Source organism: Natrix helvetica (genome assembly GCF_964273705.1).
Source record: "Natrix helvetica genome assembly, chromosome: 1".
Classification (NCBI taxonomy): Eukaryota; Metazoa; Chordata; class Lepidosauria; order Squamata; family Natricidae; genus Natrix; species Natrix helvetica.
This window is the reverse complement of record NC_138548.1, coordinates 30060569-30077985: the sequence shown is the minus strand read 5'-3', so window position 1 is coordinate 30077985 and position 17417 is coordinate 30060569. Positions and strand designations below refer to the sequence as shown.

General features: G+C 41.3%; 1 protein-coding gene across 1 annotated transcript; it reads right to left on the bottom strand.

The window, feature by feature from the left end:
• Positions 1-401: 401 nt before the first annotated feature.
• Positions 402-16246, bottom strand: CCDC198 (coiled-coil domain containing 198). The gene is made up of 6 exons (XM_081939207.1): positions 15654-16246; positions 12275-12393; positions 6867-6953; positions 4717-4806; positions 3126-3288; positions 402-712 (listed from the first exon to the last, which is right to left on the bottom strand). Exons 1-6 carry the CDS (start codon positions 15853-15855, stop codon positions 456-458), a joined length of 918 nt encoding a protein of 305 aa, XP_081795333.1. The 5' UTR covers positions 15856-16246; the 3' UTR covers positions 402-455.
• Positions 16247-17417: the final 1171 nt, after the last annotated feature.

Here is a 17417-nt window from a genome sequence, read left to right as displayed (position 1 = left end):
CAGACAGACAGACAGACAGACAGACAGACAGACAGACAGACAGATAGATAGATAGATAGATAGATGATAGATAGAGAGATAGATGAGAGAGAGATACTGTAGATGGATACCATAAATAGATAGCATAGATAGGTAGATGGATAGATAGATAGATGACAGATAGATGAGAGATAGAGATGGATAGATAGATGATAGATAGATAGATAGATAGATAGATAGATAGATAGATAGATGATAGATAGATAGATGATAGATAGATGATAGATATATAGAGAGAGGTGTGAGAGATAGATACCATAGATAGATAGATAGATGATAGATAGATAGATAGATAGATAGATAGATAGATAGATAGATAGATAGATAGATAGATAATAGGAGAATTACAAATGGAAGGGGAGAATAATGTCAGAATACCATCTCTAAAAGGCTGTTTTATACATGATTTACATAATTTAGAGTTCTTTATCAAAGAAATCATCAAAAAGGGTAATCCTTTCTGTCTTAGTTCTCACTAAAGCAGGCCTCCGATAAGGTTTCCTAAAGTTGTCATTGCAATCGCTCCAGTTATTGGTGTCAGTGCTGGAAGCATCTGAAGACGATTCCGTTGTTGCTTGTTGCTTCAACAGCCATGTCTCCACTTTGTCCCTCTGGTCCAAATGGGATTTAGGTGACTCAGATTCTTTAAGAAATTCTCTGTGCCACAAATCTCCTAACAAAAAACAAGCAAAGAATGTTTCAGTATTGTACAAACACACAGGAAGACCTGTGACACATTAACAACCTTGGATCAGTGCCATTTGATCCGGCTTAGTCCCAATCTAGCACTTCAGAAATCATAATCCATTGATAGCATTGGCCATACTGGCAACGGATTATGAGAGTTGGGGACCAAATTCTCTGAAGGAAATCAGGTTGGCTCCACAGCATTCCTGCAAATAAAATCCTAGAGGTTGGCGCTTTGGCTTGGGTTACGTCTAGAGATGGGTTGCTCCAGGTATGGCCTGGATTAGACAAACCAATAGTAGCGGTGGCGGGAGGCTCCAACCACCTACCCTGACGCTTTTGTGCATGCGCAAAAGCATCGCATGCGCGCGGGAGTGCGCCTGGACCAGTAGTAAAAATATTGGCAACCCACCACTGGTTACATCAGCCTAATTTTTTATTCTAAAATATTTTAACACATCAGGCATCAGGAATCCTAGTAGACCAGGGGTGGGTTTCAAAATTTTTAGCACAGGTTCTCTGTATGGCATGGCCATGGTGGGTATGGCCTAGTCAGCATCCTGCATCATGGCAGGGGGGAAAACATTTTCACTCTGCCCAGGCTCCGGAGGCTTTGCTCGAGCCTCCAGGAGGGCGAAAACAGCCTCCCCAGGCTCTGGAGGACCTCTGGAGGTCAAGCCTGTTTCTGGCCTTCCAGGACTTCTGGGAGATCCATTTTTCACCCTCCCTGAGCCTCTGTGCAGACTCTGTACTTATCTGGCATCCCAAACCGGTTGCATGGAGACTCCTGGGAGGGGCAGGGAGGGGAGAGAGGATGGAGCCAGCCAGGGGTGGGACTTGCGGCTTCGCCGATCTGGGCAGTTCCTTAACTAGAGGATCACCCAAACCCGTGCAAACACGCATCAGCCCACCCCTGTAGTAGTAGACATATAAGAGCTCAACACCTGAAGTCTGAAATCACATTGCCCACCTCTGATATACTGCACTTGAATAAAATGAAGTTTAGCTTTCTCCCAAAGGTGTCATTCTTCAGAGACAAAAGGGCACGCTGTTTTAGTCTTTTGTGGTGTAAATAACCAAGATTAATTTGTTAGCCTTTGAAGCTTCACAAAACCCATCGTTGTCTCCATTTATGAAATGAGCACAATAAAAGAAAAGGCAGATTCTTATTTCCACTTAAGACTCATTTCCACTTAGGAAGAGTTAATGGAAAAAAATTTCTACAATCCCAAGGCATCTCTCTAAAAATGATTACTGTACAGTTAGTGGGAGAAACTATTCTGGAATGCACGCCTATGGCCATTCTTTAGGCATTTTTTGACCTAGTATTCTATACTAATACTTTGTCACAGGTAGAAATGAATTCTGTGTTATTCCAATTCAAAAATAGATTGTGGCACCTGGAATGGAGTCTCTCCATTCCTAGAATTTCTTATGGCATGGTACAAATTTTACAACATCCCTGACTCTGTACCATACAAGTGTCTAAGGACTTTATGTCAAATCAAGTATTTTTATTACAGATGTGTACAGTGAAAAAGAGAAATGGTCCTATGCAACAATTTACTATTGGGAAAGTGGGGAAAAACCATAGACAATAAAATAGGACGTATCTAATTAAAAGTTTTGCATAGTTGTGTAACTTGATCAAGGGATTTGCCATTTGATGTGCAAGTGTGGGATTAGCATCCCTTAAAAAGCAATATACACACAATTTATCCATCTGGCCCTCATACTTTATGTCATCTCTACCATACTGGAAGTCAATCAGCATGAAATCTGTATGTCTAGTGCAAAATAGAAACAATGCCTCTATGACTATATCCTTGGAATGATTTCATCCCAGTTGGAACCTGTATTTCCTGTTCTAATTCTAGTTATAGGGGAGCTCACAGGCATTCTTGTTCTGACAACCTCTGGCATCATTTAGTGAGCCACTCTAATTACTAGACTCAGTATCCTTGTTTCAGTCATAGTTGAATAATTAATATTTAAGCATATTGGTCTACATCTATTGGCAGGTGGTGTAAGAAGATAGTAATATCGCTTACACTTATATATTGCTTCACAATGTTTTACAGCCCACTATAAGTGGTTTACAGAGTTGGCATATTGCCCTCTAACAAGCCAGGCCCTCATTTTACCAACCTCAAAGGATGGAAGGCTAAATTAACTTTGAGCCCGTCAGGATCGAACTCCTGGCAGTAGGCAGAGTTAGCCTGCAATACTGCATTCTAACCACTACACCAAAATGTAGATGGATTTACAAAGAGTTCTAAGAAGGAAACTATGAAACAAAGCTGGTGCCAATGTAGAGATTAAAAGGGTAGGAATCACCTTAACCCTGTAGTAGCATCAATGACGTTGGCTTAAAAATTGATTGCCTTGCTGATACTTACCATGGCTTCCATTAAATGTTTGTTCATGCTCAGTAGAGTGTTGGTCTTCATCATCTGAGCTTTGAGTTCCCTGCATATGCTCAAGAGTGCCCAGCACATGAAGATCCCTCCTTTTGGGCTTATTAAGCCTAGCCTCCTGTTGCAGACGCCTTTTTAGTTCTGCCTGAATCAATAAATAATTCCTTATAAGTTACAGATACACAACGGTCTCAAAATGGCTTAAGAGATATTCTCCTTTCTGAAAGAAACTGGAGTTGTTTTAAAAAATGCCAGCAGAATTTTAATCACCTTTAAAAAAAAAAAACCTTTAGACTTCTGAGAATTCTTGGTGGAAAATCATGGCCAGTAGTTTTATTTATTAAAAAGAAGAAAGAAAGAGGTTTGCATTGCTGTTATAGTCTTAAACGTACAGTATAATTCTTATTTTATCTTAAAAAGTGCAATTTCTTAAAAAATAAGTTAATTGAGAAATAAAGTTTTAATAAATATGTACATATAATTGCTATACCAATGAATAAGATTAACATGATTAATGTAGTAACGTATGTTTAATATGCTTCCAGCACAATGATTAAACAGATCAAACAACTACAGGGAATCAAACTACTCTCCAAGGCACCTGAGGGTAGAACAAGAAGCAATGGGTGGAAACTAATCAAGGAGAGAAGCAACTTAGAACTGAGGAGAAACTTCCTGACAGTTAGAACAATTAATCAGTGGAACAGCTTGCCTCCAGAAGTTGTGAAGGCCCCAACACTGGAAGTCTTTAAGAAGATGTTGGATAGCCATCTGTCTGAAACGGTATAGGGTTTCCTGCCTAGGCAGGGGGTTGGACTAGAAGACCTTGGTAAGGCCACACTTGGAATACTGCATTCAGTTCTGGTCGCCACAATGTAAAAAAGATGTGGAGACTCTAGAAAGAGTGCAGAGAAGAGCAACAAAGATGATTAGGGGACTGGAGACTAAAACATATGAAGAACGGTTGCAGAAACTGGGTATGTTTAGCTTAAGAGAAAGAAGGACTAGGGGAGACATGATAGCATTATTCCAATATCTCAGAGGTTGCCACAAAGAAGAGGGAGTCAAACTATTCTCCAAAGCACCTGAGGGTAGAACAAGAAGCAATGGGTGGAAACTAATCAAGGAGAGAAGCAACTTAGAACTGAGGAGAAATTTCCTGACAGTGAGAACAATTAATCAGTGGAACAGATTGCCTCCAGAAGTTGTGAATGCCCCAACACTGGAAGTCTTTAAGAAGATGTTGGATAGCTATTTGTCTGAAACGGTATAGGGTTTCCTGCCTAGGCAGGGGGTTGGACTAGAAGACCTCCAAGGTCCCTTCCAACTCTACTATTGTATTGTATTGTATTGTATTGTACCTCCAAGGTCCCTTCCAACTCTATTATTGTATTGTATTGTATTGTATTGTACTGCTATACATACGCCAATACTACAAATTTCTACAAAACCCATGCCATGAAATTGCTATTCGGTGCATAAAACAGAAACTCCCTCAATTTATTCTATCATGCACTTTCCTCCTTAAATATTCCATTGGTATTGCACCAGTAGTAAAGAATCCCAGATTTACCTCTTTTCTGATTTCAAGCATCTTCATCTGTAGTAAATACTGCCTTCTTCCAGCGGGATGCCTAGCGGTGTGCTCTCCTCTCTCTACTCCCTTCCAGGTTAAGGAGAGGATTCAAAGACATAACAAAAACCTTTTATGAAACAAAGCCAAGATAGCATAACTCTTTTGAGAACATCACTTCATTGTCCAGTTTATATACTAGGGAGGTCACGGCTGCCAAAATCCAGATGGCCACAAGATGGCAGAAAACTAGTATCCTCTGGATTTTGTTAGCCAAAGGCCAGTAACCAGAGATAGGTTTCACATAATTTTACCACTGGTTTGCTGCCACCGAAAATGTGAGTGCAAGCCTTCCATGCATACACACAGCCTTCTGCGCATGCGCTTTGGGTGCACACGCAGCTTGTACACATGCATGCAGCTTAGAAAAGATGGCTAAATAGCGCTGGGACAGGTGGGTATACCCACCCACAGGTAGCCACTACCAGTTTTCCCGAACCAGTCTGAACAGGCTGAATACTACTACTGCCAGCAACACTGAAACAGTCTTCACCAGTCTTCTTTTAAGCTATTTAAAATCATAGATTCTTTACCAACAGATGTACCGTATTGTTTGGAGAATAAGACACACCCTTTTCCCCCAAAAAAGAGGGTGAAAATCTGGGTGCCTTTTATACACTGAATACAGCATTTTTGGCTTCCTGAAACTCCACCCCCTTCACCAAAATGTCCCTGCATAGCCTTTAGGAGGCTTCCAGACTGCTCCTGGAGGCTGGGGAAGGCAGAAATGAGTGAAAAACAGGCCATTTTTTGCTCATTTTGCCCCACCTGCCAACAGGAGCACTCTACAAGCCTCCATAGGCTATACATGTCCTTTTTGGGGGGGGGAAACGGGCCCATTTTCGTGAAAATGGGCCATTTTTGGGAGGTCTGCAGAGTGCAAAAACTTTTTTTTTTAATTTGCCTCTTCAAAATCTTGGTGCGTCTTATGCTCTGAAAAATATGGTAACCATAGAAGTTTTTGAAAAGATACAGAGATGATGTTACATCAATCTGAACAATCTGAAATCATCTAAAGGCAGGGTCAAGAAAGTCAGGATGGCAACCATGATTACACAACGGTCCATCCTCATGTGCATCGTTTGTACAGTAGGCATAAAAAATGAACAGGACTTGAACTGTGCCTGTGTAGCCATCATCTTGACTTTTTTTTTTAAATTTCCACCTATAGATATCCTGTTCCTACAATGGAACATAGGAAGTGAACCAACGGCAGCCAAATCAAACATTTGTCTAGTCTAGATTGCCTTCTTCCATTTTTATGGCCAATGCTTCTTTATTTTTAATGCCTGATATTTGAACGACAGTAAATTGGAGATAAGTCCTCCAATCAATTTCTTGATAAATATTTCAAGACTTTCTGTAAGATGACTCTCCCTAATTGATTTGACAGAGAAGTCCCATCATCCCTAAGCATTTGCCACACGGTGATCAGATAGAAATAGTAAGCTTAGACACCTGGAAAGGCCCAAATTGGAATAGGTTACTTTAGATACAAACTAACTTGACACATTGATTGCAAACTAACAACATGGAAATACTTGCACACTCATGCTGTTTACAAATTGAAAGACTGGAATACCACCTCATCTGGATGTTGTTAGGTTGGCAGCAATCTGCTGTGTTTGACAGGGCAGTTGGAGTTCAGGCCCCTAATTGGGACACTAAGTCCATTCTCCATAAGGAGAGCTCACCAGTAGCAACTGATTGCAATTTTTAAGAGTCACCCAACTACTCTACAAAAATGACTGTACTAAGGGTAGGATTTATGTTGCTTCAGCAATAGCTGGGTGACACTACAGGTCACTAACACACAAATGGCTTGTGCATCAACATGAATTCCTAAAATACACAAGTAACAGAACTAACCAATTAGGTTTTGCAAATAAAAATGTAACCATTTTTATCCCTACTACGTACCTGGGATCACAAAACAGTGTTCTTTGTATGGTGGAGGAAGAGGCAGAAGAAGGAGCAGAAGGAAGAGGAGGCATGCCCAACATTTTTAGAAGAGTGTTGAGTTTTAATTCCAAATTCATCTTTATTTCATAAATCAATTCTTGTACCCCCAGTTTTCTTTGAATATTTACCTTTTCCTTCTGCGTCACTGTCCCACCTTGCAGATTTGGGTATTTGGCTGCAGGGATGTTGTCTGCAAGAATAAATGGCTCCAATTTCTGAAAAGCCAAGAAAAGTGTAAAACAACCCTCTGGAATCAAAGTGAGATAACTTGATGTCTGTGGCAGAGTCTATTTAAATATGCCCTTGAAGAGCAGATTTGCAGTCCATGAGATTTTAATACATTTTGTACAACCGGGGTCAAGCTATTCTCCAAAGCACCCGAAGGCAGGGCAAGAAGCAATGTGTTCTGACTTAGGCTTCCCAAAAGCATGACGCTGACTCCTTGTCCCGATAAAAACCCTTTAATTTAGTTTAAAGTGAATTCCTCTCCAGCAAAGTCCCGGCCAACAGTCTTTCAAGAGATTTCACAACCTTTATCAGGCTTGCAGAGCTGCCAGGCCAATATCTTCCAAACACCACTCTGTAGTAGGCAATTCTTGGCAAGAAGTCAGGAACAGATCTTCACTTTAATGAATTGAACTAATTGTCTCCTGCAAACTACACTACCCTTTCGCTCCTCTTTATTCTCTATGGGCGGGGCCATTCACCGGCCACCTGTGGCTGTACTCCTGAGTCGACCCTTGTTCCTTAGCTGTTCCCTTCTCTTGGCAGCTCTGTGCATGCACACACTGGAAACAGGCTCCAGCTGTTCTTCTGCCCCACTGATATCCGACTCCAAAGGCAGCTGATAACTGTCTGACGGCCCTGGCCCCCTCTTTGCCTCCGACCCAGAGCCCTCATCAGAGCCTTCCCCAGACTCCAGGAGTGGCCCATGTTCCTCCCCAACCTCCTCACTGTCTGAGTCTGCCACCAGCTCCGCCTGCAGGCCACAACACAATGGATGGAAACTAATCAAGACTAATCAACTAGAACTAAGAAGCAATTGCAGGAGCCAATCCGGGACCAGAGGTTTTGTTTTCCGAGCTTTAGGACTCGTGCTGGTCCCAGTGACTGATCCAGATTGGATCCTGCAACATAATCCTGGGATATTTATATTCGCCTTCATTCCTAAGGAGAAATTTCCTGACAGTTAGAACAATTAATCAGTGGAACAGCTTGCCTCCAGAAGTTGTGAATGCCCAAACACTGGAAGTCTTTAAGAAGATGTTGGACAGCCATTTGTCTGGAACGATATAGGGTTTCCTGCCTAGGCAGGGGGTTGGACTAGAAGACCTCTAAGGTCCCTTCCGACTCTGTTATTCTTTATTCTATTATTCTAAATCTGGGGCCAGACAAAGGTTGTGTTTTTCCCCTAAAATGTATGTTCTGACCTCAGAATTTTTTAAGAATTGCAAACTCCTTCTTTTCCTGGAATGCCCACATTGTTTTCAGCATGCCCCAGTGAAACTGCCGGTGTGCTGCTTTGTTGCTGTTTTAAATTTTACTTAGAGGTATACGTTAATAACAGCCTTTTTTATGCTGCTTTGATCAAAGCAATCTAAAGAGAAAGGAGATGCCTTCAAGGTTTCACTCAGGGTGTCCATAGGGGGCGATGTCAAAAAAAAGGTAAGCCACCATGTGATCAAAGCTCTCCCTCTTTTTACCTGGCCTGATCTCCTATAGTTCAGAAATGAAGTACCTGTCAGGCCTGGAAGCCATCTTTTGCATTGGGCCTTCAGGCCTGCCCCATCTTTCTGCCTGTGGGAAAATGGGAGGGGGATTATATGGTATATGGGAGATATATAGTCTAAATAACATTCCTTTCTCAAAGAGTCAAGGACATCTTGCCCTGCACCTGGAGTGCTGTGACTGGGAGGCATCTCCAGTTGGGATGGTGCCTGATTGGACCACGTGATGGACATGTGGGTACTGGGCAGGGACTTGGACTTTCACTTGGGTGGGGAAAATCTAGAAGCTTTCAGATTCGGGTTTTCATAGATGTACCAATATGACATCTCTAATAAAATGGAACTTTGAGGAAACTCAAGCCTTGGAGTCTTTGTTCGTTGGGGGTGTTATTTGGAACCCTGACATTAACCTGAATCCCTTTTAAAACTCAACCAGCTTCCCTGAACTCCGGGGTGCTGTCCGAGGTCCGGAGCCCCAAGCATCAACCTAAAACCAGGCGGTGCAAAGACTCAGGGAAGATGGAGGAGGACATTACCCTCCTCAATATATATTTTCCCAGAAAGTCTCATAAATCATCACTTGATAGATTTCACTCTCAAGTGCATTTATTACATTTTATAACAATTTGTGACATTTCAACGAAGTTTCACCAGCAATGGTGTCCACAGAGTAAGGCAGGGAGGTGGGCTAGGCAGATGATATTTGCATAGTAAGCTTCACCTCTTTTCTTGTTGCATCAAAATGGCTCATGTCTACTCAAGAGAGGTAGAGCTTAAAAATGCAATGACGTTTTGGCATTCTGATACAGTAATTTTTCAATGTTCCTGGCATCAGACAAGGATTGGCCACGTTTGACCAAGGTGAGATTATTTACAGCTCTTCCCATGTCGTTTGGTACTCGGTACCAGTTAGCCTAGAATGGGATATAGGTAGTCCTCGACTTTCAACCATACATTTAGTGATCTTTCAAAGTAACAACAGCATTAAAAAAAGCGATTTGTGACTTAGTCCTCCCACTTGCAAGCATTACAGCATCTTGATGGTCACATGATCAAAATTTGGGCTCTTGGCATCTGGCAAGTATTTATGAGAGTTGCGGTGTTATGCGGTAATGTGATTGACATTTGGGACCTTCCCAGCCAGCTTCCAACAAACAAAGTCAATCGGGGAAGCTGGATTCACTTAACAACTATGTGATTCACTTAATTGCAGTGATTTGCTTAATGTCCATGACAAACCAGGTCGTAAAATTGAATGTGACTCATTGAACAACTGTCTTTGCTTAGCAATCAAAGTTGTGGTCCCAATTGCAGTCCTAAGTCAAGGACTACCTATAGCTGGCCAGGCAACCATTTCTCTTTGTAGTATATTTCCCAACAACCTTTTGAAGGATTGCATGTTGAACTTGTATTTATCCGAAACGCAAGGTGTTATACAGAAGAATAGTTGCATTCCCTTTGATAAAAATTTGTCTTTCACATTCTATCTTACATTGAACAGATTTAAGGACTTTCACTAAAGAAGAAAAATCAAAAGAAAAGTTATAGCACATTTATAAACATTGACTCCCAAATACATCCCACATTATTCATTGGAATTTTTCCCAGTGGAGAAACTTCTGCCTTTTCCATTTGTAAAGAATGATTACTAATCAAGGTACAGTCACTAGGTGGCAGCCAGTAACACTACAAAGCTAAACGTTTCCTTAAATGTTGCAAATGCTGTTGATGTGCAAAACAGAGAAGGCAAACAGGTCATAGTCTTTCTAGCTGATAAACATCATCATACATGATTAAAAATACAAAAGTGTAAAAATAATTGTTCTAAAATGATGTAAGATTTCATACAAGGAGCACACAGCTTTTGGTCCACCCAAACAGATCCTATATTACCTCAGTCAATGTTTCTCCACCTTGTCAACTTTAAGATATGTGGACTTCAATTCCCAGAATGCTCCAGCACTGTTGGTTGAGGAATTCTGGGAATTGAAGTCCACACATCTTAAAGTTGACAAGGTGGAGAAACACTGACCTAACTCCAATCCAAGTTTCCATAATGATATCTGATAGAGAAAGATAGAGGCAAAATAAAATAAAATAGGGCATTCATAAACTTGCTTAATATTTTGGGCAACCACCACAATATTTATCAGATTTCAGAATTTAAATAATCCACAGACTCTCTTGAGTGCTCCAAATTATTTTATGATTTTGGAAAAAAGTAGAGAAGAGGGCTAAAAACAACATTTAAAGAACTCTTCAAACCTTCAGTAATATTTCTCATTTCATGCTGTACTGTAATAAGATGACCAGGTCTTCTGCTTGACCCAAGCTAGTTTAAATATTGTTAGTGGTCCAAGCCCATTTTATAGCTTACTTGAAAGAATTTTTAGTTCATTTATTTAGGGTTTGTTTTTTCCCCTTTTGTAAATTATGCAGGACCTATCAGGGAGGAAGAAGTGGAGTCCTATAGACAAGTGAAATAAATAAAATACGAGGTCAGTGAATCCTCTGGGTGAAGGCTTGGCAATAAAAGTTACAGACCTAGATAGATTATAATCACCCTTAAGGATGTAAGACAGATCTCATCAGAGAAGGCTTCTTCAGCTTCCATTGAGACAATATCTTTCATTGGTGCATTTGAACTTCTTTTCAACTTCTTCAACTTCAATATCAACTTCAACTTCTATTTCAACTTCTACCCTCAAAAAGACGCTATAGGGCTCTGCACACTAGAACAACTAGACACAAGGACAGTTTCCCCCCAAATGCCATCACTCTGCTAAACAACTAATTCCCACAACACTGTCGAATTATTTACCAAGACTGTATTACTGTTCTGTCCCAGGCCTCTAATATATACTAACACAGACTTTACTGTCTGCCACAACTAAGGAGGGAGATAAGCAACCCCTTGGCTAGGAGCCCAGAAAATTATCTCTATGAAAACAAGGCTTGAACTCACGAAATTCTCTCAATCTTTCACTATGCCTAGATTAGTAAACTGTTGTTTCCTGCAAAATTCCCCTCCTGTCACCCCACCTATAAGCTCTCCGGGAGGGGCCAATCAGTAGCCACCTGTTTGTATTTCCTTCGACGCCATCTGGTGGCCAAGAGGCCTCTCTAGTCCCTGCTCTGACTCCGAACACCCCCCCAGTCTCCTTCAGCCTCCAGGGCAGTCCCATAGTATTCATCGCTGTCAGATTCCACCAACAGCTCAGCCGGCCGCTGGTGGGCCACAACAATTACTATTATTGTTCTCATCCTTCCTAGTATCTATCTCTTCCCACTTATGACTATAACAATGCTGCTTGTATCTTTACTCTTTACATTGTCCAATAACACTTGGCCAATAAAGAATTCTATTCTAGTCTAAAAAGTTGTGTTTCATCTCCTTTTTGCCTAATTGGCTAGTTTTCATTCAGAGCACTCTGTCCAAAATTTGGAATGGAAGGTTCCTCATGAAACACCTTTTGCAGTTTCTCTGAATCTTACTCATTGCTGAAGCATTCTAACTCTGCAAAAGTAGGCCACAGGAAAAGAATCAACAAGTTAGCAAGATGCATCCAGCAGGATCTCATAAAGTATTCTCAACAAGAAGAGGGTGCTGGAGGGGATTGAGGAGAGTGAAGAAGGAGACAGATCTTCAAAGAGATTTTAGCAAATTGAAGAACACTAACAAGAATTCCTTGGGAAGTGGATTTTTCCCATTGGAATTTGCTGATATGGCTTGAAGAGACAAGATGTCAGCAATTTAAATTCAGCTTCAATGTGTATGAGAAAGAACTAGGGATCAAGAGGCATCTTACCTGAAGCCTTCGAGGTGGATGTTGCTTGATGATGCTTCCTTCTCCTCCTCCACCACCACCACCACCTCCATCACCACCTCCTCCTCCTTGAGTGGGGTCTAAAAGATTTGGCCTGGGCACTTGAAGGAAAGGAAGCATTTTAAAAATCTGAGCTGATTATGCAAAATTGGTGATTTAATATTTCTTTGTTATGGAAGATGGACTATTTGATATTTTTAAAATAAAGAATGGGGAACCCAGCTCATTTTCATTCTTGCCTTTAGATTTTATTGATTGAAACAAGGAATGGTCGATACATAAAACCGTGTTTTTCAATCTTGTCGAATTTAAGATGCATGGACTTCCATTCCCAGAATTCCCCAGCCAGCAATGCTGAGGAATTCTGGGAGTTGAAGTCCACACATCTTAGAGATGACAAGGTTGAGATACACTTCGTATAACATATCCCTTCTTATTAGTCCAAATTTATTTACTCAAGGAAGGACCCTTTTTGTGAGTACACAAAGCAGAGGTTCATGATAGACACTATCCAGGACACTCACAAAACAGACACTTCAACAGGACTAGTGTGAGAAAACGGCTGCAAAAGAATTACAAACTGTCTTTTGCAGGAAATCACTTTTCCATTATAAACAACAGAATCCATTTTTAAAATCTTTTTCATCAAACCCAGATGTTTATGCAAGTGCTTGTGGTATAATAAAACAATACAGGATCTGTTGCTAAATGACCGAAACGCATTTGCATTCTCTGTAGTCTTTCAACTTATGAGAAGTGAAGACTCCACTTAAAGTAGAAGTACATTTCCTTTCATCTTTAAAAGAGAATAATCTGCTGCTAGATTAGCCAGGAGAGGAGGGGGAAATATATCCAGACAGAATCACATTATCATTATTATCTTTGGGGAAACAGCTTATCTTTTCATGGTATAGGTACAAAATGTGAAATAAACATAAGAAACAAAAACAAAGCATGACAAACTACCAACAATGGTACATTGGCAGATCTGCAAGAAATATCACTTGTCTCCAAGCCAGAATTGGTGGGATCATAAAAAAAAGACAAAGTAATAGAAATTTAAAAAGCTAATGTGCTCTGAGACTTTAAAATTCAAACAGTCAAATATCTTTCCATACAACAACATCCAGAATTAACAACTGTCGATAAGAAAAAAGAAGTAGAAAGGACGTGGGAGTACCTGGAGACCACAGAAGAGAAGAGAAAGGAGAAGATAACAGAATACAAAGACCTGCAAACAGAAGTAGAATGACCATGGTAAAAGATGGCAAAGGTAATACAGATAGTAATCGGCACCTTGTATACAATGTCAAAACAGCTGGAGCACCAGTTGAACACAATCAGCATTGACAAAATTACCATCAGTCAATGGCCAAAAGGCAAATTTACCTGGAATAGTTTACATCTGGCAATGATATTTTCAAATGTATTGAATTATTATTAAAATTGTTAATAGTAAACTGTCAAGAAATAAGGCAACTGGTGACTCTTGTCAGATTCCTTGAATGCTATCTAGCATAGAAAGGCAAGCTAGAAATCATATTAATCAATCAATCAAGATTTTGTCTGTAGTCTGATCCAAAAGCCAGGTGGGCCAGAAGTCCAACTGGCGCAGCCTTTTGTTTCCATAATAGTCAAGGTGAAGGTAAATCCACAAAGGAAGCTTAAAATGGTGCCATTCCTTGCTTTTTAAATTTCTCCTCTTAAGAATTGTCCCTTCCCCTTGACAAGGGAAATTTCACCACTCATCTTCTTATTAAACGCCGAACCATGGGAATATTTACCCAGCAGCCCATTTCAAGAGACCTTTAAAAACTTATTCCGGAGCAGTGATAAGTGATGTGACAATGCATCCACAAAACCTTCTTTCAGGCTCAAGACAGACTTCCTGGCCCATTTAATCTTTTTTTGCTGGATGGGGAATCCTGGTAAGTGAAGTCTCCGTTGCCAAGTTCGAAAAAACACTGGTTTAAGTCAACTCATTTGTGTTTCTACAGTAATTGGTCTCTTGATTCTTTTCCTAAAAACTGTATTTCAAAGGTCTGAATTGTCTTGCTGTGTAATAAGTCTGTCTAAAGGACCCATTCCAGAGGTGGTGTTCAGCCAGTTCTGATAGGTTCTGGAGAACCAGTATCAGAAATTTTGAGTAGTTCGGAGAACCGCCAAATAGGCTGGCCCCGCCCCCACTGCCTCCCAGCTGATCTTCTTTTGTTACTGGAATTTCAATCATGTGACCTGAATTTTGATCATGTGATCGTGGGGATGCTGCGGCAGTAATAAGTGTGAGGACCAGCCAATGTCAGGGTTTTTTCAGTTTTGATGGAACTTTGAACAGTTGCAAAATGAATTATTGTAAATTGAGAATTATCTATATGTGCTAACCAGAGTTGGGCTGCTGGGGGTTCGGGAGAACCTCTAGCTAAGATTCTGTGCAGTTCAGAGAACCCCCAAATCCCACTCCTGGCTGGCCCCACTCACCCTGCCCCTCCCCTCCCAGGAGTCCCCATGCCGCCTGTTTTGGATGCAGGTACCATAAGTGCAGGGCGCGTGTGGAGCAGAGGTGGGTTTCTACCTATTGGGTCTGGTTTGGCCAAATAGGTAGTAACTCCGGTGGACACGTGACCGTACCGGTTCTATCCTCAACGGTGCCATCTTGATTTTCTGTTCTGCACATGTGCAGAACAATCTTCATTGAAAAAATGTAATTTTTATTCCTTTTTAATGTTGTGCGCATGTGCAGATCTTTTTAAGTGCAAATGTGCATGTGCGTGAAGCGCTTGTCTGGTGTGTGCCCTTGCTTCGCTCACGCATGCACGCAAACATTTTTGGGCACCGAACCAGTAGTAATGGCGGCTGGAACCCACCCCTGGCATGGAGGCTTGGAGAGGGCAAAAAAACGGGCTCACCGGAAGTTCGTGATGTCTGAAAATGGGCCTGTTTCTGGACTCCGGAGCCTGGGGAGGCCGTTTTCGCTTCCCGGAGGCTTAAGGAAAGCCTCTGGAGCCTGGGGAGGGCAAAAATGCCCCCTTTGCCATAGTGCAGGAGACTGACTAAGCCATGGCCACCATGGCCACGCCCACTGAGCAACCAGGCACAGAACCCCTTGCTAAAAATGTTGAAGCCCACACCTGCTAATGCCACCTGGGGCAATGAAGATAAAAAGTGATACTACAATTCAAACTTCTTCAAACTTGTCAAGTTCTACTTTCGACTCCAAAAATACCATGTCACAGTTTAGATACGGGGGAAGGAGAGAAGGAAAAACAAAACAAAACAAAGAAGGCCTTGAAGTTAGTGGATTTTTTTTAAGGAAGTCAATCTTGTTCCATTTTAAAAAGATAAAAAGGAAACGTTAGGTTACCTGTGGGATATCTTCCATAGCATGTCTCTCTCAAAGGTGGAAGTTGTCTTTCCAGAACTGGATTTCTCCCTGATGAGCTTGGCTGGAAGGTCTGGAAGGAATAAACTGTCACACTACTAGGCTGTTTTGATTCTCTTTCTTTGCAGGGCATTGGTGTCACTTTGGTGACCTTCCTATGGGTCTTGGATGAAATCAAGCCCATGTTTCGGAGTTCGGGTGAGCAGCTTTGCACCACAAGAGGAAGAAGGAAGGAAGATGAAGCCCAGTCTTGGAGTTATTAAACATAGAAAGAGATAGAGAACCTCGTTCCCAGCCTCAAAAATAATACAATGCAGTCCTCATAATAAGGTAGCACTGAGAAAGACCAACCTCAAAGCTGGAGAACATTTTGTTATGCAGGCATCAGATCTCAAAGGCTTTGCTTTATTTAAATCAGGAGAAATATAAAACACAAAATGAAGTTCAAGATATTTCCTTAGGAAGACAGGTGCATAGAAGAGGGGAAACCAGCTTTGGTATTCTGTCTTGTTGATTTCTTTAGTAGCTTCTTGGGATGAATCTGGATTCCCAACGTATCCTAATATAGTTCTCCAAGGGCATTTTTCTTGCAGAATATCCCCATATGTGTATGTGCGCATGTGCCAAAACACACATTTATCAAGAGCCAAAGGCCATGTGTTGCTATGGAAACTCCTTTATAAACTCTTCCCATTACCACACTTGGTGAGTCCAGTTAAACATTGACCTGGTCTGGGAGCTTCCTCAAAGGAAAGAATGGGTATCTGGCTTACTCAGCCTGAATATTAAATTAGCCCCAAGCATTCTGGGAATCCAGTGTAAAAAAAAAATACAGAACAGGAATTTGAGAACATACCCTTCTTTCTATTCACCAAAGAATAGTTAATCCCAAACCGTCAGATACGGTGGTTGCTTCTGGCATGCCCCTTCTACTTGGAATGCCGGATTTATTTTCCACACTTTAAAAATGAGAAATACAAACAGTATGCCTTGGAAACAGGCTTTCTTGGAAAAGATTTTAGAAGTAAGGTCTTACTCAAAAGAAGAGCTGCTTTATAGATGCTCTGGTGTGGTATTTCTCAATTTAGCAACTTTAAAATGTATGGATGTTAAATCCCAAATTCCCCAGTCAACATTTCAAGTTACACCTTCTAAAGCTGGCTGAGGAATTCTGGGAGCTGAAATTGACACATCTTAAAGTTGCCAAAAGCAGAGACATCACCCTGCCAACAAAAGTGCATATAGTCAAGGCTATGGTTTTTCCAATTGCAATGTATGGCTGTGAAAGTTGGACCATAACAAAGGCTGAGCGCCAAAGAATTGAGGCCTTTGTATTATGGAGAAGATTCCTGTGAGTCCCTTGGACTGCAAGGCAATCAAACCGGTCAGTCCTAGAGGAGATCAACCTTGACTGCTCTTTAGAAGGCCAGACCCTGAAGATGAAACTCTGACCACTTAATGAGAAGGAAGGACCCACTGGAGAAGAGCCTAATGCAGGGAAAGATTCAGGGCAAAAGAAGAAGGGAATGACAGAGAATGAGGTGGCTGGATGGAGTCACTGAAGCAGTAGGTGTGAGCTTAAATGGACTCCAGAGGATGGTAGAGGACAGGAAGGCCTGGAGGTATGTTGTCCATGAGATTGCAATGGGCCAGACACGACTTCGCAGCTAACAACAAAAAAGTTGCCATGGCTGAAAAACATTATTCTAGTGATTAAAATGTGGGACTTTCAAGAGTTTTGTTTCA

Coding starts and splice junctions, on each gene's coding strand:
- CCDC198 (XM_081939207.1), bottom strand. CDS start 15,855: ATGGGCTTGATTTCATCCAAGACCCATAGGAAGGTCACCAAAGTGACA. Junction 4,807..6,866: donor CAGTGACGCAGAAGGAAAAG/GTAAATATTCAA, acceptor TTAACCTGGAAG/GGAGTAGAGAGAGGAGAGCA. Junction 713..3,125: donor AACATTTAATGGAAGCCATG/GTAAGTATCAGC, acceptor GTTTTTTGTTAG/GAGATTTGTGGCACAGAGAA.